The 26,877-nt window shown below is 41.9% G+C and overlaps 1 protein-coding gene across 1 annotated transcript in view; it reads right to left on the minus strand.

Annotated features, from left to right (window-relative positions):
- Positions 1-26,877, minus strand: part of LOC132214627 (anthrax toxin receptor-like) — a 76,774-nt gene that overhangs the window by 41,264 nt on the left and 8,633 nt on the right. The window contains exons 2-3 of the mRNA XM_059661964.1: positions 3,443-3,514; positions 2,952-3,017 (exon numbers count right to left, since the gene is read on the minus strand). Of these exons, the coding sequence (XP_059517947.1) occupies positions 2,952-3,017; positions 3,443-3,514 (138 nt within the window). The remainder of the gene's footprint in view (positions 1-2,951; positions 3,018-3,442; positions 3,515-26,877) is intronic.

A 26,877-nucleotide genomic window follows, 5' to 3' on the forward strand; every position in this document is an offset into this window, starting at 1 on the left:
TGCCAGGGCCTTGGGGTGAGCACGGGCCTCAGTGGGACCCAGCGTCCCAGCCAGGGATGATGCAGCACAGGGATAGCCTGGGAGCTGAGCAGCCCCCCCGCCCCGTCCTCCCATCCCCCCTCCTTTGGGCCAACCCTCTGGGGCCCTGGCCTCCAGAGCCACCACTGCCCAGCCCCCAGTAGACATGACTTCCCAGCCACATCTCACTGCAGGTCTGTTGCCTAGGCTACAGGGGGAGGGCTCAGTTCCTTACCTGTGCCTAGGGGGAAGTCCCCAGACTGTGGCCAGAGAGTGCCACGTGCACACACACTTAGCCTCCCTCTCCCCTGCTTCTCACTGACACCCCACCAAAAAGCAATCGAGATTACAGAAGCCAGGGGAGTAGTTATGGTGATGCAAGCAGGGAGGGGACTTGCCATTTCACCCCAAGCTGTCCTGATGCCCTTTAGCATTGGGATGACCTGCCTGGAAGGGAGAGGACACAGGCAAGAGGCCCTGCCATGGCCCTTCTGCGCTGTGACTTTGAAACTGACGGGCCTTGCTCAGGCCTGCTCTGTCACCCATCTTGTGAGCACTGGGTGGGCTGGGGGATGATGCTCTGCTGGTTCCAGGGCTACGGCCTGGCTCCTCTGAGCTCATCCCTGTCTCAGGCACATGGACATCAGGGACGTCACCAAGGGCCCTGCCTGGACTGTCTGTGGTCAGAGGGGAGCATCCAGGCATGTGCAGTGTCAACCCCGCACCTCCAACGTGACTGGCAGTGTGTGAAGCTCCTGAGACATCCCTCGGGGAACACACTCTCCTCCAACAGATAAGGCTGAGTTGGAAAAGGCCATCCTGCTAAGGCCCTGCCTGTGCCCAACTCCCCTGCCACAGACCCTGAGGTCGACTGGCTCCTCCCAAGCTCTGCCCCTCTGGGTCCGTGTTCCAGGAAGTAGTCAAGATACCTAGTGCGAGAGCGATGGTTCCAGCCTCCACGTGCTCCTAAGAACAAGAGCACCTCTGGGAAGAGGTCCTGGGGCTGCCATGCAAGGAGGAGCAGTCCTCTGCAGGCTGCCTGGGCGGTGCAGTCCCTGTCCGCACTGTGAGTGCAGGGAGCAGGGCACGGCCTAGGGCATGCGCTGGGGGCTAAGGTTCAGGCTAATCCAAGGGGACCAGGAGGAGCTGCCACAGAAGGCAGAGTGGAGCCTGGACCAGAAGGCTGGTGTCTCCCTGCAGGCAGAAGAGCTGCTGCCCTGGAGGCGAGCTGGCACAGCCCAGGGGGGAGGGGGAGGGCCCTGTCCAGCGCAGCACAAACACCCTCCCCTGCGCTCACCACACTTTGGAAGGTTTGCGTGTTTCCCACAGCAGCACACATACGCTGCCATGCCAGCCAGCCCTTCCCAGCTCTGGCCCAGGACCCTGCTAGCCTGGCCTTGCTCTCCTGAGCTGGTTCTCCCTGGCAATGCCCTGCCAGCCCCCTTCTAAGCTCTGCTCCTGAAGGAGCCCTGGCTCCTGCTGCCTCTAGAAGACCTCCTGTTCCAGTGTCCCCTCCCACGCCCAGGATTTCACACTCTTGGCACCACCCCTGGGAGACAGCCCCAACTTCACCTTCCAGAGAGGACCTGGGACATCCTGTAGGGGCCCCCAGAGCTTGTCCTGGTCAGGCCCTGAGCCCCAGCTGTTGAAGGAGGCAGTGGTCTCCCTGTCCCCCAGGGGGTGCTCTTCCACCAGAGGCCCAGGCCCAGCCCCCACTGCCACTCTCCCTGCCCCTCCAGAGTCCCTGCCCATGGACTTGCTTTCACCCACCTCAAACCCACCCAGGTCTCTCTGTGCTAAACACAAGCCAGACACCCAGTGAGAACCATGCCTTCCCTCCCCTTGTGGGAGAGCAGCCAGGCCCTCCTGCTCCTCCTTGAGCTGGACATGGGGTGCTATGGCCATGTGCTGGCCCTCACCCGCTCCTGCAGGCTGGCTGTCTCTGTCGCCGGCTGCTCCGGATTTCTCTCCCAGGGCCTGCACAGCACCGTGTGCCACAAATCCTGGGCTGCAGCCCCTCCTAAGCGTCCTTCGCTGTCTGTGGCGTCTCACCCACTCTGAATTGGGTTCCACTCTGGTGTGTCCATGGGAATCTCGGCCTCCCAGCTGCTCAGAAGCTCCATAACTTCCCACTGTCAGGCGTGGGCACCATGATGGGGCTGCTGACGGCCCATCTGGGATGCAGGGATGGCCGCCTTCCTCCAACACTCAGCCCACCTGCTGCTCACAACTCAGGGGCTCCGGTCTCAGACACACCAAGGGACCCAGCTCCCCTCCACTGAAGCCTGTCCCTTCAATCAGAAATCACTTCCTTTCTGGTTCTGTCTCTGTCCTGGCCCCAAGCCCACTCGTCCAGGCAGAGAGTGAGAGAGCACAGCAGGTGCCAGACATGGGCCATATTCATAAAGGACCACACCTCTGTGGTACCAGATCCCAGGACTGCTCACAGCCAGCCTGTGCTAGAAAGCGGGAGGGAGGGACTCAGGGCAGAGATGGTCTAGAACAGTGGTTCTCGACCTTCCTAATGCCGAGACCCTTTAATACAGTTCCTCATGTTGTGGTGACCCCAATTTCATTGTTACAAATTGAACATAATTAAAGCATAGTGATTAATCACAAAAGTAATATGTAATTATATATGTGTTTTCTGATGGTTTTAGGCGGCCCCTGTGAAAGGGTCGTCCGACCCCCAAAGGGGTCGCGACCCACAGGTTGAGAACCGCTGGTCTAGAGGGACAGAGGCAGTCAGGGCCAGTACAGCCAGGTGCAGAGGGGGCTGGGGGCGAGGGCTGGGGGCTGGGGCTGGGGTCAGGGTGGGCACAGGTGAGAGGGGGAGCTCAGGCCAGCCCAATCTGCACCCCAGTGTGCTCCCCCTTCTGTCTCTCCCTCCAGCCTGGCCCCCGGGGCCTGCCTAAGGATTCAGCAGCACTTACCGGTCTGAGGTGGGCGCCATGAGGGTCTCGCCATCTGAAGAGATGAAGGACATCCTCAGCTTGGGGCTGGGGACGAAGCACTCGTCGTGAGAGAATATACACGTGGGTCAGAGTGACCCTAAGGAGCAGCCAGAGGGGGTGCATGACGCCTACGAAGTTCTCCATTTTGGGGGGCCTCGTTCACATTTTTGAGACGACTTGCTTTTTACGTTGCCTTTTTGCTTTGGCCCTCGACACCGTTTGTCCGTGTTCAGTTACCCTGTTTGCCTGTTTCCTAATCTGGAGTCCCTCAAGCACCGACCGTTTCCCTCGTCCCATGGCTTGCCTCCAGGAAGGAGCCGCAAAAACCCTCCCCCAGCTGATGGCACTAGTGTGACTTTCCTTCCTTCTCAGCACGCTGCCCTGGGTTCTGTGCTCCTGACTAGAGGGCTCCCCATGCCCACGGAGTCAAACCGCTGTGGACTCTGCGGGGAGGAAAGCACCAACCGTACTTTGTGTACTTCTTCACCATTTTCTCCACAATGCTGTAAATTTCCTCCCATCTGTTTTTCATGTTGTTTGATCTGAAAACAAAGGAACTGAGGTAGAGAGATGACAGGACTCCATCAGGCAGGCAGACTTCTGCCTCCCAACCTTCCAGCAGGCCCTTTAGTAATGTACTCCCCACTTCATGTAGCTGAAGCCAGGCACACACCCTCAGAGACTTCATTCACTAGGTCACCCTGTGGTGACTTTCAGCAATGTGAGTTGTGGGGAGCATGACGACCACACCTGTGTGCTGGGGGATGAGGGAGCTTGGGTGGCAAACCTGGATGGTTGGTCACATTAAGTGGGACCACTTGGTAAGGGATGAGGGAGGATTGGTTGATTGGAAAGCATATTCTGATTCTAATACGTTGGCTCTCCTGGCCCTCATTTACTGACATCCCAACAGGGTCCCTGGCAGGGAGGCTGTGCTCTCAGAACGTTTTATTTCCATCCTTTCTTATCGGCCCACAAAGTTGAGACACCTGGGACATGAAAGGCCTTTCCAGCACTCCTGCCAGAGGGCAGCCGCAGTCAGGACATCTCTGTGCTGCTCTCATGGAGTCCTGAGCAGCAGGAAACTGCAGGCCTCTGTTGTCCCTCCCTTCAGGTCTTCACGCTGATTGCTCATACTTCAGTCACTAAATGGCAAGCAAGGAGGCTAAAGGATAATGGGGTCATGACCTCATCGTGTCTGTCTCAGTAGGAAACACTTACATGTGTCCTATCTGCCCAGAGTTCAGAAGTCTTAGCAATCCCACATCTATGTGGGTTGGCGTACTTCCAGATTAGGGAAGGCAAATATGAGTTTCACTGACTACATACATTTGAAGGTCTTATAGATGGCAAAGGGTGAAACTGAGGCTAGTACTCTGCCCTGGGCTCTTTTACAATAAAATCTGGCTTATACATTTTGTATGGCATGTGAATCAGAAGGACCTACCAACGAGGCCATCCCCTCACCTCCAGTGATCACCATGCTCATAAATAATTTTAATGTCATGTTTATATGTGTGATTTCCACTTACCCTATAGCATCCTTCCCCTCTATAATATTCCTTCTCCCTCCTCCAGGCTGCATCTAAAACTGTCACCGATGGTGAGGAAACTAAGGAAAGGGTATTCTAATAATATTGGGATTATCATTTATGAAGCATCTATGTACCATACACTTTACAAACATGATTTCCAATGCCAAAACAACCCTATGTTATTAGCATTATTTCTATTTTTTACAATGAGAAAACTGAGGCTCTAACATGTCAAGGATTTTGTCAAAATTTCCTTGGCTAACATGAATCTAAATCTTGATGTAGCTGTAAAATCCTTGCTCTCCCCACTTTACTCAACAGATCAGGAACACTGCTGTAGCCAACATTGTTGGATAGCAAAGCACTAGACTCTGTCAATCCATTCACAATACAGACTTCCTCTCAGAATCTCCACATTTATGTGCAAAGCAACTCCTTTCCTCGCTATTGGTAACATTTCCAACTCTATTTTGTATTACTCCTCTCCGTTGTTTTCTCCTTGAGTGAAGAGGGTTTTCCAGAAAAGATGTACAGAAAACACGAGTCTTCAACCCACCCACCTATTCTGGGATTATTTTGGAGGAAAGTCTAGATTCTAGAACACAAGTTCTCATGGGCAGTGGAAGGAGGCAATATGGGACAGAACAATCACATGGGCTTCTCGCAAAAAGCACTCAAAAGCACCCCACTCTTAAAAGAGAATGGAGAGATGAGAATCTTCAGACATTTTGGGACATCTCTACTATTAAAGCTTGAGGCCAATAAAATCTAGTGCTATAACTATTCTGGGAAAAGTGAAGCATGTGGGGAAGAATTATATAGGTTAATCAAGCTATAAGAAAGCTAAATTTTCCTCCCCCTTAGTATGAACTCAATAGAAAATTTGTAAACCTCAAACAATAAGAAATATCTGTCAGTACAAGCATCTATAAAAATGAAAGCATAATATGCTAATTAGACCAGGCATCCTTCCAGACGTCCTTCCAGATGACCTTCTGGACGAAGCAGGGCTTGAGAGAAGCCTGCATCCCAGGTGTCCGCCTGTGGCTGGAGGGAAACCTGGGTCCCAAATGCCAGAGGGAATCTGGTGCCGTCAGCCAGGGGAAGGAAAGCCTACTCTTGCATGAATTTCATCCATTGGGCCTCTAGTAGTATTATAAACATGGTCAAAATTTCCTTGGCTAACATGAATGTAATATAAAAGATTATTATAAATATAAGAGATTATTTAAATATTTTATGAATATGAAATATAAAAGATTAGTCAGTGACTACCTCTGGGGAGTGAAATTAGATGTGGGGAGGTCTCGGGAAGATGGCAACCAGCAGGAAGGTAGGGAGGGAGAGAATGTGAGAGTGCGAGGGAGCAATAGAGGAGTATGTGGACATGTGTGGTGTGTGTGTGTATGAGCTAGGGACAGTTAGATTCTACAGGTCTTCCAAGGGGCTGTCAAATCAGGCAGTCTTAGACAGCGTAGCCCCACTCCAAGCGCGGACACTCCTGAGCGGCCAGCGCAGGCACAGAGACCACGCCATCTTAAAAAACAGAGCTGCACCTGTTTTTCTGGCCTCAGCACCACCCAGTCTGGTCTCAGATGCAAACCAGGATCCTACAGCCAATGGGGACAGAGACCTGCGACCACAGCTACAGACCCATGGACACCAAGAATCCAGATATCCCTGCAGCAGATCTCTGTGAGTAACAGAGTCCATCCCTCTCCCCAGAGGCTCGAGGGCAGCACCATAGTAACTGATAGACCCACCCCTCCCCCGGACCTCAGTGCTGCTATAGGAACCTTAGCCTGGAAGTGCGCAAATACTGAGAACTTGTCCCCCACAGCATGGGCTACAGGAACCTTAGCCTGGGAACTAACACGCTAACACTGGGAACTTGTTCCCCGCAGCATGGGCCCTGGGACCCTGATTCTCCTGGCGGGAGGCAGCACCAAGCACCAGTGACTTGACTGTGTTTCTTATCACCTGCCCCTGGGATCCCTGATTCCCTGTGCATTCACACTAAGAGCCAGTGACTCCAATTCTTGGTGCATGTGCACACAGGGACCCTGATTCTCAATGTGAGGCCATTCAAAGCAACAGAGACTCTGATACTGGATTCTTGGGGAACTCTGACTCCTGGCGCATGCTAGGGGACTCTGATTTTCAACACATTCCAGGGGGGGGGGCCTCTGTTTCAGCACTGTGCAGGTGGGGTCCCTGATTCTAAGTGCGCACACGAGAACACATTGAGTGCTGGTAATGCTGACTCTGAGCAAGCCTGGTTCCCACCATCCCACCACAACCACACATCTTAGTGTCAGAGCTCTTCAGTGACACTAGGGTTGTGTGAAGTTCCCAGTGCACACAGCCCAGGCCCATGCAACTCAACATTTGAACCATCTGGAGATAGTCAGAATGGGGAGACGACACAATCCCCAGAGGAAAGAAAATGAGGAGTCACCAAGAAAGGAAATTAATGAAACTGAAGCATGCAACATGACAGAAAAAGAATTCAGAGTAATGGTTGCACAATTCATTCACTGGCTGAATGAGAAAATCAACCTATGCAAGAATCAGGAAGAAATGAAAAGTGATATAGCTACAATCTAAAACACCATGGAAGGTTTCAACAGTAGACTAGAAGAAGCAGAGAACCAAATTATTGAGTTAGAAGATAAGGTAGAGAAACAAGCTCAATCTGTACAGCAACTGGAGGGTGAAACTGAGGCTATTATTCTGCCCTGGGATCTTTTACTATAAAATCTGTCTTATACATTTTGTATGGCATGTGAATCAGAAGGACCTACCAACGAGGCCCTTCCCCTCACCTCCAGTGATCACCATGCTCATAAATAATTTTAATGTCATGTTTATATGTGTGATTTCCACTTACCCTATAGCATCCTAAGGGGGCTTTGGGACAACATGAAATGAAGTAACATATTCATAATAGGGCTGCCAGAAGGGCAAGAAGAGCAGCAAGGATTAGAAAATCTATTTAAGAAATAATGACAGAAAACTTCCCAGATATGGGGAAGAAAAAAGTTACACAAGTACAGAGAGTCCCAAAGAAGATGAACCCCAAAAGACCTACACCAAGACACGTCATAATAACGGTGGCAAATGTACATGACAAAGAGAGAATCTTAAAGGCTGCAAGAGAGAGACAGAGAGTTACCTACAAAGGATCCCCCATCAGATTATCAAATGATTTCTCAACAGAAACACATCAAGCTAGAAGGGAAAGGAAGAAGGTATACAAAGTGTTGCAAAGCAAAGAACTGAATCCAAGAATATTCTATTCAGCAAGACTATCAATCAAAATTGAAGGGGAAATCAGGAGCTTTGCAGACAAAAAAAAGGCTAAGGTAGTTTATCACTACCAAGCCAGCAATACAAGAAATGCTAAAGGGAATGCTGCAAAAAGAAGAAATAAAAAGGTAAGAAAGAATATAGGCACAAAAATAGAAATGACTACAAGCAAGTACCTTTCAATAATAACTTTAAACATAAACGGACTAAATGCTCCAATCAAAAGACATCGAGTGGCAGAATGGATAAAAAGACATGACCCATATATATGCTGTCTACAAGAGACCCACCTCAGAACAAGGGACTCGCACAGAATGAAAGTGAAGGGATGGAAAAATATCTTTCAGGCAAATGGAAATGAAAAAAAAAGCTGGGGTAGCAATACTTATATCTGACAAAATAGACCTCAAAGTGAAGGCCATAACAAGAGATAAGGAAGGCCACTTCATAATACTAAAGGGATCAATACAACAAGAAGATATAACCCTGATAAACATATATGCACCCAATGCAGGAGCACCCAAATACATAAAAAAACTCCTGGAAGATAACAAGGGAGAGATCAACAACAACACAATCATAGTAGGGGACTTAAACACACCACTGACATCACTGGATAAATTCTCTAGACAAAAAATCAGCAAAGAAACAGCAATTCTAAATGACTCACTAGATCAGATGAACTTAATTGACACCTTCAGAACATTTCACCCCAAAGCCATGGAATATAAGTTCTTCTCAAGTGCACATGGGACATTTTCAAAAATAGACCAAATATTGGGTCACAAGCAAAGTCTCCCCAAATTCAAGAAGATTGAAATCATACCAAGCATCTTCTCAGACCACAATGGCATAATATTAGAAATAAACTACAATAAAAACAATCCCAAACACTTGGAAGCTGAATAGAATGTTATTAAATATTGATTGGGTTACCAATGAGATCAAAGAAGAAATTAAAAACACCCTGCAAATAATGACAATGAAAACACAACAATCCAAAACCTATGGGACAGAATGAAAGCAGTCCTGAGAGGGAAGTTTATAGCTCTACAGGCCTACCTCAATAAACAAGAAAAAATGATAGTAAATCATCTAACTCTACAACTCAAAGAATTAGAAAGAGAGCAACAGGAAAAGCCCAGAGTGAGCAGAAGGAAGGAGATAATAAAGATCAGAGCAGAAATAAATGACATAGAGACCAAAAAAATAATACAAAAGATCAATGAAACCAAGAGCTGGTTCTTTGAAAGGATAAACAAGATTGATGAACCTCTAGCCAGGCTCACCAAGAAGCAAAAAAAGAGGAATCAAATAAACAAACTCAGAAATGACAGAGGTAAAATAACAATAGACTCCACAGAAATTCAAAGAATTGTTAAAAAATACTATGAACAACTCTTCTCTAACAAACTAGACAACCTGGAGGAAATGGACATATTCCTAGAAAAGTACAACATTCCAAAACTCAATCCAGAAGATTCTAAAAATCTCAATAGGCCAATAACTATGGAAGAAATCGAAGCAGTCATCAAAAAGCTCCCAGCAAACAAAAGCTCAGGGCCAGACGGTTTCACAGAGGAGTTTTACCAAACATTCAAGGAAGAACTAAAACCTATCCTCCTCAGACTATTCCAAAATATTCAAGAGGAAGGAATACTTCCCCGCTCATTCTATGAAGCCAGCATCACCCTACTACCAAAACCAGATAAAGACAATACAATGAAAGAGAGTTATAGGCCAATATCCCTCATGAACATAGATACCAAAATACTCAACAAAATTCTAGCAAATCAGATCCAGCAATATATCAGAAAGATCATACACCATGACCAAGTAGGATTTATCTCGGGCATGCAAGGATGGTACAATATCCACAAATCAATAAATGTGATACATCACGTAAACAAATTGAGAGATAAAAATCACATAGTCATATCAATTGACGCAGAAAAAGCATTTGACAAAATCCAACACCCTTTCTTGATAAAAACTCTCAGCAAGGTAGGAATATAAGGATCATAACTCAACATAATAAAAGCCATATATGACAAACCTACAGCCAACATCATAATCAATGGGCAAAATCTAAAACCATTTTCCCTAAGAACAGGAACAAGACAGGGATGCCCTGTTCAACATAGTACTGGAAGTACTAGCCATTGCAATCAGAAAAGAAGAAATAAAAGGCATCCAAATTGGAAAAGAAGAAGTAAAACTGTCCTTATTTGCAGATGACATGATACTGTACATAGAAAACCCTAAAGCCTCCATCAAAAAATTATTAGACTTAATAAATGAATTCGGCAATGTAGCAGGATACAAAATTAATGCCAAGACAACTATGGCATTTCTTTACACCAATAGTGAACTTATAGGAAGTGAGACTACGAAAGCAATCCCATTTACCATCGCACCAAAAAAATTAAGATACCTAGGAATAAACTTAACTAAGGAGGTAAAAGACTTATGTGCAAAAAACTACAGGACACTGGAAAAAGAGATAGAGGAAGACATAAATAGATAGAAGAACATACCGTGTTCATGGATTGGTAGAATCAACATCATCAAAATGTCCATACTACCCAAAGCAATCTATAGATTCAATGCAATCTCCATTAAATTACCAATGGCATATTTCACAGATCTAGAAAGAATGTTCCAAAAATTCATCCGGAATAAAAAAAGACCTCAAATAGCTGCAGCAATACTGAGAAAGAAGAACAAAGTAGATGGGATCTCAATACCAGATATCAAACTGTATTACAGAGCCACTGTTCTTAAAACAGCTTGGTACTGGCACAAGAACAGACATATAGATCAATGGAATAGATTCGAAAACCCAGAAATCAACCCAAACCACTATGCCCAATTAATATTCGACAAAGGAGACAAGAGCATACAATGGAGTCAAGTCAGTCTCTTCAATAAATGGTGTTGGGAGAATTGGTCACATACATGCAAAAAAATGAAACTAGACCACCAACTCACACCCTACACAAAAATAAACTCAAAATGGATAAAGAACTTAAACATAAGATGGGAAACCATAAAAATACTAGAGGAATCCATAGGCAGTGAAATCACAAACATATGCTGAAGGAATTTCTTCTCTGATGCTGCTCCTAGGACAATGGAATCTAAAGAGAAAATAAATAAATGGGACTACATCAAAATAAAAAGCTTTTGCACAGCAAAGGAAACCATCAACAAAACAACAAGAAAGCCCATTGCATGGGAGAACATATTTGCCAATGATGTCACCGATAAGGGTTTAATCTCCAACATTTATAGGAAACTCATGCAACTTAACAAAAGGAAGATAAACAATCCAATCAAAAAATGGGCAACAGACCTAAATAGACACTTTTCGAAAGAGGACATACAGAAGGCCGAAAGAAATACGAAAACATGCTCAAAGTCACTAATTATAGGAGAGATGCAAATCAAAACAACAATGCGGTGTCATCTCACACCTGCCAGAATGGCTATCATCAACAAATCAACAAACCACAAGTGCTGGAGAGGATGTGGAGAAAAAGGAACCTTTCTGCACTGCTGGTGGGCATGCAGACTGCGGCAGCCACTGTGGAGAACAGTATGGAGTTTACTCAAAAAACTAAAAATGGAACTCCCATTTGACCCAGTGATTCCAATTCTAGGAATATATCCCAAGAAACCAGAAACACCAATCAGAAAGGATATATGCACCCCTATGTTCATAGCAGCACAATTCACCCTAGCTAAGATTTGGAAACAGCCTAAGTGCCCATCAACAGATGAATGGATTAAAAAACTGTGGTACATATACACAATGGAATACTACACTGCTGTAAAAAAGAAGGAATTCTTGCCATTTGCAATAGCATGGATGGAACTGAGAACATTATGCTAAGTGAAATAAGCCAGTCAGAGAAAGATAAATACCACATGATCTCACTCATTTGTGGAATATAGAGAACAACATAGACTGATGAACAGGGACAGATCCAAAGACAGAGAAACAGCAATCAGACTATCAATCCCCAGAGTGAAAGTAGAGGAGTGTGGGGGTTAGGGGAAGAGATCAACCAAAGGACTTGTATGCATGCATATAAGCCAAACCAGTGGACACGGACAACAGGGGATGAGAGCATGAGTGACCGGGGAGAGGTTGGAAGTTAATGGGGAAATAAGGACACATTTATAATACCTCAACCAATAAATAAATTAAAGATAAAAAAAGTTGAGAGGTCAGGGGCAAGAGCCTCAAGTTTTCTTATGTACTTTGTAATTGTGCTTGATTTTAAATGTATTGTTAAGCATTTTCTCTTAAATTTAAAAATAAAATTGAGGAAAATAGTAGCGATAGCATAGATTTCAAAATGGTGCCAGATTAAGTGGAAGGTACACTGACATTCTCCCAGAACCAAACTGGAATTACAATTAAAATATAGACAAATGACCCTGAATAACTAACTGAAGACTAGCTCGAGAGAATCCTTATCATCAAGGACATAAATAGGAGACCACATTAAGACTAGTAGGAAGTGAGAAGGCACAAAATCGCTTGCTGGGCTCCCACAGGAGCAGCTGAAGTTCTGGAAGGATATCTCAGGTATGGGGGTTCCCACTGAGAAGTCTTGGCTCTAAACCCCAAGCTGGGCTCCCCAACCCAGAGTAAAAGAACTGGAAAAGGTGCCAACATAACATCTGCCTGTAAAAAGCACCAGGGGTTCTGTTTGGCAGGGAGAGATGGCTAGAAAGACAGGCACCCCCTTAAAGAGGCATTGCACTAAATTTTGTTTATAGCCACTCACCTTGGACTTCCCCAGAGGGAGGATTAGAGCAACATAAGGAGTATCTGGGGTTTGTGGCTCTGGAGATAGAGCTGAGAAGACAGCCACCAGAATTCCTGTGCTGACTCATTTCCCCATGCTACAGAAGCCCTCTTTATCAGAACTTTCCCATCAGGGCAGCTTTTGCCTGGGAGGTGTAAATTGCCCCACTCATTTGAAATCCTTTCACCCCACAATGTGGATTTTATGCCCTACTGAGGTCTACAGCTTGAGGCTTACTAAGCGGCTGAGACTAACAATCAGCCTGCAGACAGAGGCAGAACTCTGGGTGCCTCAAGTCTCTGCCTGATCTTCTTCTGGGCATGGGGCTAGAAAAATCAGACTTTGGTGCTTAGCTCAATCCTTTCCACACACACACTCAGTCCCCCAGAGGGAGCCACAAGCTGCAGATCATTGGTAGCTCCAAACAAGGTACCCAAGGACAGTCACAAACAGCAAATAGCACCTGTAATTGGTCTGCACCATAGACCCTCCGGAGAGACCCAAATCCAATAAACATAGTGGCCATCTCCGGGCAACAACAGAGCAGGATCCAATAAGCTTCATAAGCAGTGTATCCACAGGGAGATATTGGCATCTCCAAACCCTGCTGAGGTAAATTCCACTTAGTGTGATAAACACCTGCACAGCAGCCTACACACTATGTTGGGTATTGAGACTCTCTGTCAGCTAGCCTGAGGGTTGAGCCCATGCATGAATGAGCCAATATTAATCAAGGCACAATTACAACAGGAGGGCCCACACAACACACATAAGGTACATTATTAGAGCACTCAAGTCTGGTGATCACAGGTCACTTGCTACATAAGGCCAACTTACAAAGACTTGGAGTCATAGCAGATCTACCTAATAGATAGACACAAACATAAACAAGCAGCCAGCAGGGAGACAAAGAAACAAGCCCCAAATGAAAGAACGAGAAAATTCTTCAGAAGAGCTAAATGAAATGGAGATAAGCAGTTTATCATATATAGAGTTCAGAATAAGATATAGAAACTATGATTAACAACCAGTCAGAAATGAAGAATGACATAGCAGAAATAAAGGATACACTGGAAGGAATAAACAGCATATTAAAGGAAGTTGAGGATTGGATCAGCAAATTAGAAAACAGGGGAGGGAAAAAAATCACTCAGAGAACCAAAAAGAAAAAAACAATTAAAAAAACAGAAGGACAGTTTAAGGGAGCTGTGGGACAACATGAAATGTAACAATATACACATCATAGGAGTGTCAGAAGGAAGGAACATGAGCAAGGAATAGAGAACCTCTTTGAAGAAATAATGGCAGAAAATTTCCCTAACCTGGTGAAGGAAAACATCACACAAGTTCAGGAAGCACAGAGAGTCCCAAGCAACAAAAACCAAAAGAGGCTTACACCCAGACATATCATAATTAAAATGCTAAAAATTAAAGAAAAGGAATCTTGAAAGCAGCAAGAGAAAAACAATTTGATACCTACAAAGGAGATCCCATAAGGCCAGATTTCTGATTTCTCAACAGGAACTCTACAGGCCAGAAGGAATGATGTGAAGTATTCAAAGTAATGAAAAGCAAGGATCCAAAACCAAGACTACTCTATCCAGCAAGGCTATCATTCAAAATAAAGAGCTTCATAGCCAAAAAAAAAAAAAAAAAAAAAAAAAAGCTAAAGGAGTTTATTACCACCAAACCATGATTACAAGAAATGTTAAAGGGACTGTTGTAATAATAAGAAGAAATAGACAGAGAATATGAACACAACGAATAAAAATGTCAATAAATAATAAGTACCTATCAATAATAACCTTAAGTGTAAATGGGTTAAATGTTCCAATAAAAATACATAGGGTAGCTGAATGGATAAGAAAACATGTTCCATATATATGCTGTTTATAAGAGACCCATCTCAGAACAAAGTACTCACACAAGTTGAAAGTCTTCGAAGGGATAAAAAAAAAATTAGGAATATATTCAAAGAGTCCCAAAACACAAATCAGAAATAATATATACACCCTAGGTTCATAGTAGCACTATTTATAATAGCTAAGATCCGGAAATAGCCCAAGTGCCCATAAGTAGAGAGTGGATAAGGAAGATTTGGTATATTTCACACAATTAAATACTATGTAGTTGCAAAAAGGAAAGATCTCTTAATTTTTGAGACAGCATGGAAGGATCTGAAGAGTATTGTGCTAAGTGAAATAAGCTCGTCAGAGAATGTCATGTATCACATGATCTCACTTATATGTGGAATCTAATGCACAAAATAAATCCAGAGACATGGAAACATGGAACAGACTGATGGATCTCAGAGGTAAGGAGGGTGGGGGTTTGGAAGGAGTTAACCAAAGAACTTATATCCATATATACATAACCCATGCACACAGACAATAGTGTGGTGAAGGCCAGGGGGGTGGGAGGACGATTAGGAGAGGGGTAGAGGCAGTCAATGAGGGAATTAGGGAACCATCTGTAATCTATATATATAAAAGGCTAAGTGACTGTCTAACCATCCGACCATCCACTACGATGCGCATTGACCACCAGGGGGCAGATGCTCAACACAGGAGCTGCTGAGCGGGGTGACTTGGCAGCAGCAGTTCTCAGGTGATGCACCCCGGAACCAGAAAGGTGGGAGCCCAATTTCTCACGGGGCCACACGATTCCACCTTTGGCAATGGGTTATGTTATTGCTGGGCCACTGTCGGCCCCGAATCTGGTTTATTGGCGAGCTGCAGTTCTTCTAATTAATTTTCTTTCAATGTACATGAATCTGTGCACTGGGCCATTAGTACTTTTAATAATAAATATAAATTAAAAACATAAAATATATAGCAAAAGAAAACAACTAGTAGCATAAATGATGTCAGAAAAATGGAAGATTCTGAAACTGTAAGCCCTCATTCCCTCACTGATACATTGGACAAACAACTATGTGCTGTGTGCACCAATTTGTAGGACCTCTAGAAAACAATAAAATCTTTAAAACAATAAAGCAAATGCACAATTAATAAATAGGCATTTCAGAATGGTAGGAAAGTTTTGTGGCATTTTTTATCTCCCTTCCTCCACTCCTTTCCTGGCATGGTGGCAGTTTGAGTATTGATCCGTGGCCCAGATCCCTGTTCTTGAACTAGACAGAACAGTGTAGATCTTACTAAAAATTATTGTGTACACCTCATCTAACTTGGTTGGAGTCAATTAGGATGAACAGAAGCTGATGTAAACAAAGGTGTATTTAGAAAACCACACACATGCCCAGGCCAAAAGCATGCTCAAAAAAGTCCTGAAATTCCTTCAGTTTTCACTTTTGGCTGATCCCTAGGCTCTGAGCAAGCCTAGCTAAGTGGTAAATAAACACATAGCCAATAAACTTTCTTCATTTATTTTTTAAATGTGCCCTTGACTGGAATCAATCCTGGGACACTGCAGTCCTTGAGCTGACACTCTATCCACAGAGCCAAACCAGTTATGACATCAATAAACTTCCTGAAAAATTGGAAGTGGTGGCTGCTACAAGTAATTAATTTTGTTGTTGTGTGTTCTTACATTTGTTTCAGCTCTAGGTATTCAGGGAAATCTCTATTGAAACATTAGCTGAGTGTGGGATAAAGGATCAGAAACACCAATAATTATATATGACAAGAAATATTCTTTGCAAAAGTAGTTTGGAAAGCCAAAAAAATTAATTACTACACACTTTTAAAATAACAAACAAAAGTAAAAAATGCCTTAGTAATCTGTATGGTATTCTGATTTTAGAGTTACCACATTATGCTAATAAAAAACCCAATTTTCAGCAAAAGAAATCAGAAAAGATAAAAATTTACAGGAATGCATTTAGTTTCCAAGGAACTAAATAAGTTTACAGAAACCATGCTTGAGAAAGTCAAAGCACCAGACTTACTAGACAGAGACTTTAAAGCAACTATCTTAAATTTGCTCAGAGGAAAGGGAAAATACAGACACACAAATGTTGGAAATTGTGAAAAAGATATAGGAACAAAAAGACAATACCAACAAAGAAGCATAAATTATTAAAAAAACAAATAGAAATTCTGGAGCTGAAAAGTGCAATAATTAAATTTAAAAATTCATTGTAATGGTTCAGTAGTAGATTTGAGCAGTAAGAAAAAAGAATCCATGAAGTTAAGAATAGGAAAATTGACATTATTGAATGTCAGGAGCAGAAACAACACAAATAAAAACAAAATAATTGGCATCTAGGGAACCTATGGTACACCCTTAAGTAGACCAGCATACACATTGTGAAGATCCTAGGAGATAAGTGAAAAAAGCAGAAACCTTATTTGAATAAATAGCAGTTCTAAATGTGCAAAATTGGATGAAAGACATGGATCTATAAATGCAAGAACTGTAATTAATCCAATTGCAATTAACTAAAGAGACCCACACCAAGCTACATTATAGTCAAACTGTTGAAAAACAAGGACAAAGAATCTTAAAAGCAGGAAGAGAGAAGAGACTTGTCACATACAAACAATCCTCAATAAGACTATTTCTCATCAGAAACCTTGGAGGTCAGAAAGCAGTAAAATAAATATTTAAAGTGCTGAAAGAAGAAAAAAGTCAAGTGATCACATCATACTCTGAAAAATTGTCCTTTGTAGTGAGGGGGAAATTGAGGTTTTTCACAGATAAACAGAATCTTCAAGAGTTCATTTCTGCCGGACCTGCCTTACAGAAATGGTAAACGGAGTCCCTTTGACTAAAACAGAAGGGCATTAGATAATAACTTGAAGCCATATGAACATAAAAAAAATTTCTGGTAAAGATAAATACAAAAACTGCTTTTAAAATATTGCTTTGTAACATGAGCTTTTATTTTCTATGAATTTTAAAAACTGCATTACAGTCAGAAATCTGTTATTGGGCACTTATTTGTAAAAATGAAATTTATGACACAGATGACTTAAGGGGGTGGGGTTGAAGCAGCATAGAAGTAGAGTTTATGTATGTTACTCAAGTTAAGATGATATCAATTCTAATTAGAGTGCTATAAATTTGACATGTGACAGTTAATGTCTAATGATTATTTAAAATCTATAATAGAATATAAACAAAATAAAAAGGAAAGCAAACCTTTTATTACACAAAATTAAGTAAGCACATAAATAGGCAGGAATGAACAAAGTAAGGAAGGAAAAGCTAGAATACATACAAAAAATACAATGGGAGAAGTAAGTCCTTCCAGAGAGTAATTACCTTAAGTGTAAATAGATTAAACCATCCAGATAAAAGGTGTAATTCAGCAGGATGGATTTTAAAAAATGATCTAAGTGTATGCTGTCTTCAGGAGACTCACTTTTGATGTAAGGGCACAAATACATTGAAAGTAAAAAGATGGAAAGATATTCCAGACAACTAAAAACCCAGAGAGCTGGGGTGACTATATTAGACAAATATACTTTAAGTAAAAACTATTATAAAAGGTAAAAAGGGCTCTGGCCAGTGTGGCTCAGTTGGTTGGAGTATTGTCCCATGCACCAAAGGGTTGTAGGTTTGATTCCTGGTCAGGGCACATACCCAGATTGTGGGTTCAATCCCTAGTCAGGGCATGTACTGAAAGCAACCAATCTCTCTCTCTCTCTCTCTCTCTCCTTTCCTGTCTCTCTAGAATCACTGAAAAACATATCCTCAGATGAGGATTTTAAAAAAGGTGAAAAGGGACATTATATATTCATAAAAAGGTCAATTAATCAAGAAAATAAAACAATTGCAAACAGATACGCACCAAACATTAGAGTTCCAAAACTTTGAATGTGCCAGAAACATTGACATAATTTAAGAGAGAAATGGAGAGCTGTACAATAAAGGTTGGAGATGTCAATACCCTACTTTCAATAATGGATAGAACACCCAAATACTATATAAGAAAATGGAGAAATGAAAATTGAAGGCATAACTACAATATCAACCGATATCACCTAAAAGATAGGTGCAGAACAATCTACCTGACAACAACAGAATTCACCTTTTCCTCAAATGCACATGGAGTATTCGACAGTATAGATCATGTTGGGCCACAAAATTCTCAACTAATTTTGAAAGATGGAAGTCATCTGAGTTAATTTTCCAATCACAAAAGTATGAAAATAGAAATTAATAGTAGAAGGAAGTTGGAAAATGTAAAATTAAACAATACAATTTTAAACAACAATAGGTCAAAAAAGAAATTACAAGAGAATTTAGAAAATACCGTGAGACAAATGATAATGAAAACTCAACATAACAAAACATATGGAATGCAGTGAAAGTATGCCAAGAGAAAAGTTTATAGCTATAAACAATATATTTAAAAAGAAGAAATACTAATAAAGTTAAAAATTGGTTCTTTACAAAGATCAACAAAGTTAACAAATTATGTGATTGACTTACAAATGGAAGACTCAAATTACTAAAATAAAAAAATAAACACAACACACTTTATGATTTTATAGGAATAAAAAAGATTATAAAAGAATACTATGAACATTTGTATGTCAACAAATTATATAAAAAGCCCACCTAGAGTCCTTTAAAAACTAACCTAGATGAAATGGGCAAATTCTTATAATACACAACCAAATAAAATTAAATCATGATGAAATAACTAAAATATAAATGGGCCTATAAGTAGCAAAGAGATTGAATCAATAATCAAAAATATCTCAATAATTAAAGCTACAATGGTTATTCCTATCAAATTTGAAAGGAAATGATAATGACAATCCTTCTCAAACTTTTAAAACACTGAAGATGAGGAAACTCCCAAATTCATTCTATGAGGCCTGTATTACCCTGATATCAAAACTAAACAATACAAGTAAAATACTTGCAATACTCCTTAAGAATATTGAAGCAAAAATCTTCAATAAAATATTTGCAAACTGAATTTAGCAGACTATTATAATGTTTATACACTATGGACAAGTAGAATTTATTTCCACAATGCAAAGATTGTTCAAATACAAAAGTCACATAATGTAATATCTCACACATCCTATATAATAAAGAGCTAATATGCTAATTAGACCAGATGGCAGAATGACCTTCCAGAACCACCAGTGTGCAGTGCCGCAAGGCCTCGAGGCAGCCAGGGCTGCGAGGGCCATGTCCCTTGCACGAATTTCGTGCATTGGGCCTCTAGTTAATAGAATAAAGAAGCCAAAAGACTGGTCATGTCAACTGATGTAAAGCAAGTGTTTGATAAAAACCAGCAACTTTACTTGACAAAAACCCTCAAATTATGAATAGAGAAAAGTTTCTCAATATGAGAAAGGCTGTGCCTGAAAAAAAAACATGCACTACTAACATACTGATAGTGAAAGACTAAAAGTTTTTCCCTTAGATCAAGAGAAAAAGAGGAATACCACTTTCTAGTCAACATAGTATTGTGAGCCTTAGCCAAAACAATTAGGTAAAAAAAGAAAGACAAGGTATCCAAATTGAAAAGTATTAGGTCTGGTCAAATAATTGACTCGACATCCCCTCCCCTGGGAACTGACCTTTAGGCCACTTCACAACGGATATTCCACTTGCTTAGACCACATTCCACTTGCTAAGACCATTCTCTCTCCCCTCTGGAGTTTTCCAGAATCCAGACCTGCACAGAGAAGTCTCCGCCCAGAAAAAGCCCACCTAGAGTCCTTTAAAAACTACTGACTCCCCATCTTTGGGTGTTGATGCCACTTTGGGGCTCAGCCCATCGGGTTTCCAGATGACCTAATCCTATATAATAAAAGCCTAATATGCTGAGTGTTTGGTCATCTGGTCATCCATTCAACCAATCAAAGCATAATATACTAATGATATGCTAACTGCTCAACCACTCGCTATGATGTGCACTGACCACCAGGGGGCAGACACTCCGACCAGTAGGTTAGCTTGCCCCTGAGGTCCAGCTGATCGACACTGAGCAAGAAGGGCTGGACACACCCTGGAGCTCTCCCACAGTCCCTCCCAGCTGGCCAAGCTCCCATGTCCCTCCTGGTCCCTTATCATGCACTGGTGGGGTCTCTCAGCCTGGCCTGTGCCCTCTCGCAATCCAGGACCCTTCAGGGGATGTCAGAGAGCCAGTTTCAGCTCTATCCTGCTCAACGCAAGAGCTGCCCCCTGGTGGTCAGTGCACTCCCACAGGAGGAGCACCGCTCACCCAGAGCCAGGCTCACAGCTGGCGAGCATAGCAGCAGTGGCAGGAGCCTCTCCCACCTCTGCGGCAGCACTAAGGATATCCGACTGACAGTTTAGGCCCGGGGAGCAGGCCTAAGCCATCAGTCGGACATCCCCTGAGGGTTCCCGGACTGTGAGAGGGTGCATACCAGGCTGAGGAACCTCCCGCTCTGAGTGCATGAATTTTGTGCCCTGGGCCTCTAGTAAATTCATAATTCTTTACCCCTTTTGGCCTTGTGCATTCTTCCTTTGGCGACCCTAACAAAAAGGAAGAAATGAAATTTCTTTCTCTTCTTCAACGATATGATCTTACATATAAAAATTCCTAAAGATTCCTTACCCCAAAATTAGAATTACTAAATATTATCAGCAAAGTTTCATAAAACAAAATCAACATATAAAAATCAGTTGTATTTCTATATACAAATATGAACATTCCCAAAAGGAAATGGAAACAATTCCATTTAGTAACATCAAACAGACCAAAATGCTTATGAATAAATTTAACCAAGAAGAAAAAAGACTTGTACGCTGAAAACTACAGTACATTGCTAAAAAATATTAAAGACATCACATATTCATGGATTATAGAATATTGGTTAGTTTATAATATGACCAAGGCTATCTACAGGTTCAATACAATATCTGCTGCAATATCAATAGCATTATATTTGCAGAAATTGAACAATTCGTCCTGGATGTCCACATGTAACAAAATACAGTAAGACTGTTAACTTACACCATATACAAAAATAAACTCTAAATTGATCAGACCTAAATATAAGATATTTAAAAAAACCATTAATCTCTTAGAAGAAAATAGGGGAAATACTTTATGACATTGTATTTGGTAATGCTAGTTTTAAAAATATGAAACCAACAGCACAGCAATCAAAGAAAAAATAGAAAAACCAAACTCCATGAAAATTAAAAACTTTTGTGCAAAGGACACTATTGAGAAAGTGAAAAGATAATCCACAGATTGAGAGAGAGTATTTGCAAATCAAATGTCTGATTAGAAATTGATATACAGATACGAAAAAGAACACCTCCATCTCTATGACAAAAAACAACTCAATTTAATAATGAGAAAAGAGCTTGAATAGACAGTTCTCCAAAGACCATATATAGAAATGATATACAAATGGCCAATGCTCAACATCACTAGCCATTAGGGAAATGCAAATCAAAATGACAATGAGATACCACTTCATACCCATTAGTATGGCTATTATCAAAAACAGAACAAAATAAAACAAAGAAAACTTGGAAAATAAAACGTCTTAGATAGCATGTTTCAATTGGAACCTTTGTGCATTGTGGAAATATAGAATGATGCAGCCACTAGGAAAATAGTATGGTATATTAACAAAGTTAAATAGAATTTCTGTGTGATTCAGCAATTCCACTCCTAGGCTTATGCCCAAAAGTAATGAAAGCAGGGACACAAACTCATACATATGCACCAATGTTTACAAATATATATATGATGTGTTATATCCTATCTAATAAAAGAGAAACATACAAATTGACCATAAACCCGACACCCTTCATTGGCTAATCAGCAGGATATGCAAATTAACTGCCAACCAAGATGGTGGCCAGCAGCCATGCAGCTGAAGTGAACAGGAGGCTTGCTTGCTCCAGCGATGGAGGAAGCCAAGGTTCCCTGCCTGCCGCAGCCCAGCTCTAAGCTGCACTCTAAGCAACTATGCTGCAATTATAGAAGTTAAACAGGCTCCAGAGACCTGCTTTCAGCCAGCTTCAGCCTCAGAGCTTAGAGCTGCAGTGATGGCAACAAAGTTTCAATTATAGAAGCCAAACAAACCTAGAAACCTGCTTTCAGCCAGCTTTGGCCTCAGAGCTTAGAGCTGCTGTGATGGCAACAAAGTTTCAATTATAGAAGCCAAACAGACCCAGAGACCTGCTTTCAGCCCTCAGAGCTGGAGCTGGCTCTCAGCTCCAGTGACAGCTATAGAAGGTAAATAAATCCCAGAATAAAAAATAAGAAAGAAAAAAAGGAGAGGCTGGGAGCTTAACTTGCCTTCCAGACTGAAAACGGCTCTCAGGCCTTCACCCAGACTGGCCAGGCAACCCAATGGACCCTCCACCCTAAAGGGGGTGTGGTCAGCCTGAAAAAGGTCATCAGCCCCTCACCCAGGCTGGCCTAACCTCCATGGGGTGAGGGTCCCCTACTGGGGGGGGGGGCTTGACCAGCCTGCAAACAGCCATCAGCCCCTCACCCAGGCTGGCCAGGCACCCCACTGGGGACCCCCACCCTGAAGAGGGTGTGACCAGCCTGCAAACACCCATCAGCCCCTCACCCAAGCTGACCATGCACCCAAGCGAAGCCCCCACCTTGATCTGGGACACCCTTCAGGGCAAACCAGCCGGCCCCCACCCATGCACCAGGCCTCTATCCTATATAATAAGAGGGTAATATGCAAATTGACCCTAACAGCAGAATGACTGGGAATGACTGGTCATTATGACACACACTGACCACCAGGGGGCAGACGCTCAATGCAGGAGCTGCCCCCTGGTGGTCAGTGCACTCCCACAGGGGGAGCGCTGCTCAGCCACAAGCCAGGCTGATGGCTGCCAGTACAGCGGTGATGGTGGGAGCCTCTTCTGCCTCCTCAGCAGCACTAAGGATGTCCGACTGCAGCTTAGGCTTGCTCCCCACTGGCAAGTGGATGTCCTCCTAGGGCTGCCGGGCTGCCAGAGGGATGTCTGACTGCCAGCTTGGCCCAATCCCCCAGGGAGCGTGCCCAAGTCAGCAGGTGGACATCCTTGAAGGGGTCCCAGACTGCAAGAGGGCATAGGCAGGGCTGAGGGACCCCCCCCTCCCAAGTGCACAAATTTTTGTGCACTGGGCCTCTAGTCAATAATAACTTTAAATACAAGTGGATTAAATGCAACAATCAAAAGACATATGGTAGCTGAATGGATAAGAAAACATGATCCTTGCCCTAACCGGTTTGGCTCAGTGGATAGAGCTTCAGCCTGTGGACTCAAGGGTCCCAGGTTCAATTCCAGTCAAGGGCATGTACCTTGGTTGCAGACACATCCCCAGAAGGGAGTGTCCAGGAGGCAGCTGATCGATGTTTCTCTCTCATCGATGTTTCTAACTCTCTATCCCTCTCCCTTCCTCTCCGAAAAAATCAATAAAATATGTTTTAAAAAAAGAAAACATGATCCATATATATACTGTCTATAAGAGACCCACCACAGTACAAAAGACTCACACAGAATGAAAGTGAAGCTAAATGGAAATGAAAAAAGCTGGGGTAATAATACTCATATGTGACAAAATAGACTTCATTTTATTTTTAAATATATTTTATTGATTTTTCACAGAGGGAAAGGGAGAGAGATAGAGAGCTAGAAACATTGATGAGAGAGAAACATCGATCAGCTGCCTCCTGCACATCTCCCACTGGGGATATGCCCGCAACCCAGGCACATGCCCCTGACCGGAATCGAACCTGGGACCCTTCAGTCCGCAGGCCGACGCTCTATCCACTGAGCCAAACTGGCTTTGGCGACAAAATAGACTTCAAAGTAAAGACCAGAACAAGAGATAAAGAAGGCTATTTCATAATACTAAAGGGATTGATACAAGAAGAAGATATAACTCTGGTAAACATATATACACCTAATATTGGAGCTTTCATATATATATATATATATATATATATATATATATATATATATATATATATGAAAGAATTTCAATGGGGATATCAATAGCAATACAATCATAGTAGGGGACTTTAACACTTCACTTACATCACTGGATAGATCTTCTAGACAAAATATCAACAAGGAAATAGCAATCCTAAATGACACATAGATCAGATGGAATTAACTGACATTTTCAGAACATGTCACCCCAAAGCAACAGAATATACATTCTTCTCAAGTGCACCTGGGATATTTTCAAAGATGGACCACATATTAGGACACAAACTAAATCTCTGCAAGTTTAAGAAGATTGAAATCATATCAACCTTCTCAGATAGCAATGGCATGAAGTTAGAAATCAACTAAATTAAAATACTGAAGAACATTCAAACACATGGAGGCTAAATACATTGCTATTAAACAATGAATAGGTTACCAAAGAGATCAAAGAAGAAATAAAAACATCCTGGAAACAAATTAAATAAACACATAGCAACCCCAATGCTATGGGACACATTGAATGCAGTCCTAAGAGGGAAGTTCATAGCATTACAGGTCTACCTCAAAAAACAAGAAAAACTTTTAATAAGTTATCTAACCCTAAACATAAAGAATTAGAGAACATCAAGAAAAGTCCAGAATAAGTAGAAAGAAGGAAATAATAAAGATCAGAGTGGAAATAAATGACATAGAGACTAAAACAAAACAACAATAATAAAAAGTTCAATAAAAACAAGAGCTGGTTATTTGAAAAGAGGAACAAGATTGATGAACCTTTAGTCAGACTCATCAAGTAACAAAGAGAGAGGACCCAAATAAGCAAAATCAGAAATGAAAGACTCCACAGAAATAAAAAATATCATAAAAATTACTGTTAGTGACTATAAAGCAACAAACTGGACAACCTGGATAAAATGGATATAATCCTGGAAAAATACAATCTTCAAAAACTTAATCTTGAAGAATCAGAAAACTTGAATAGGCTGATAACTACTGATGAAATTGAAGCAGTAAAAATAACAATAAAAAAGTCTTCTAGAAAACAAAAACTCTGGTCCAGCTGGATTCACAGGGGAGTTTTACCAAACATTTAAAGAGGAACTAACACCTGTCCTCCTCAAACTATTCCAAAAAATTTAAGAGGAAGTATCTCTTCCAAGCTCTTTTCATGAGGCCAGCATTATCCTAATTCCAAAACCTGAAAAAGACACTACAAAGAAAGAGAATTACAGGCCAATATCCCTAATGAACATAGATGCTAAAATCCTCAACAAAATATTAGTAAATCGGATCCAGCAAATACATAAAAAGATCATACACCATGACCAAGTGGGATTTATTCCAGAGATGTAAGGCTGGTACAATACTCACAGATCAATAACTGTTATACATCACATGAACAAATTGAAAAATAAAAATCACATGATCATATCAATAGATGCAGAAAAAGCATTCCTCAAAATCCAACGCATATTTTTGATAAAAACTCTCAGCAAAGTGGGAATAGAGGGACCATACCTCAACATAATAAAGACCATATATGACAAATCTAAAGCCAACATCATACTCAATTGGAAAAAATCTAAAACCATTCCCCCTAAGAACAGGAACAAAACAGGAACGTCTGCTTTCACCACTCTTGTTCAACATAGTACTGGAAGTCCTAGCCACAGTGATCAGACAAGAAGAAAAAATAAACAGCATCCAAATTGGACAGGGAGAAGTAAAACTGTCATTATTCACTGATGACATGATATTGTACATAGAAAACCCTAAGACTTCATTAAAAGCTATTAGATTTAATAAGTAAAGTTGGTAAAGTAGCACGATACAAAATCAACACCCAGAAATCTATGGCTTTTTATACACCACGAATGAACTCTCATAAAGAGAAAGTTAAAAAAAAAATTACCATTTTCAATTGCAACAAAAAATTACAATTCTTAGGAATAAACTTAACCAAGGAATAAAGACCTATACTTGGAAAACTATAGGACAGTGAAAAAAGAGATAGAGGAAAATATTAACCAGTAGAAGAATATACCAGGTTTATGGACTGGTAGAATCAACATCATTAAAATGTCCATACTACCCAAAGCAATCTACAGATACAGTGTAATCCCTATTAAAATACCAAAGACATATTTCACAAACCTAGAACCAACAATCCAAAAATTTATATAGAACCAAAAAAGAGCCCGAATAGCCACAGCAATCTAGAGAAAGAACAGCAAATTTAGAAGAATCACAATACCAGATATCAAGTTATACTACAAAGCCACTGTGCTCAAAACAGCATGGTACTGGCACAGGAACAGGCATGTATTTCAATAGGAGAGAATAAGAACCCAGAAATAGACCCACACCATTATGCTCAAATAA

Source organism: Myotis daubentonii, chromosome 13 (assembly GCF_963259705.1).
Source record: "Myotis daubentonii chromosome 13, mMyoDau2.1, whole genome shotgun sequence".
NCBI lineage: Eukaryota > Metazoa > Chordata > Mammalia > Chiroptera > Vespertilionidae > Myotis > Myotis daubentonii.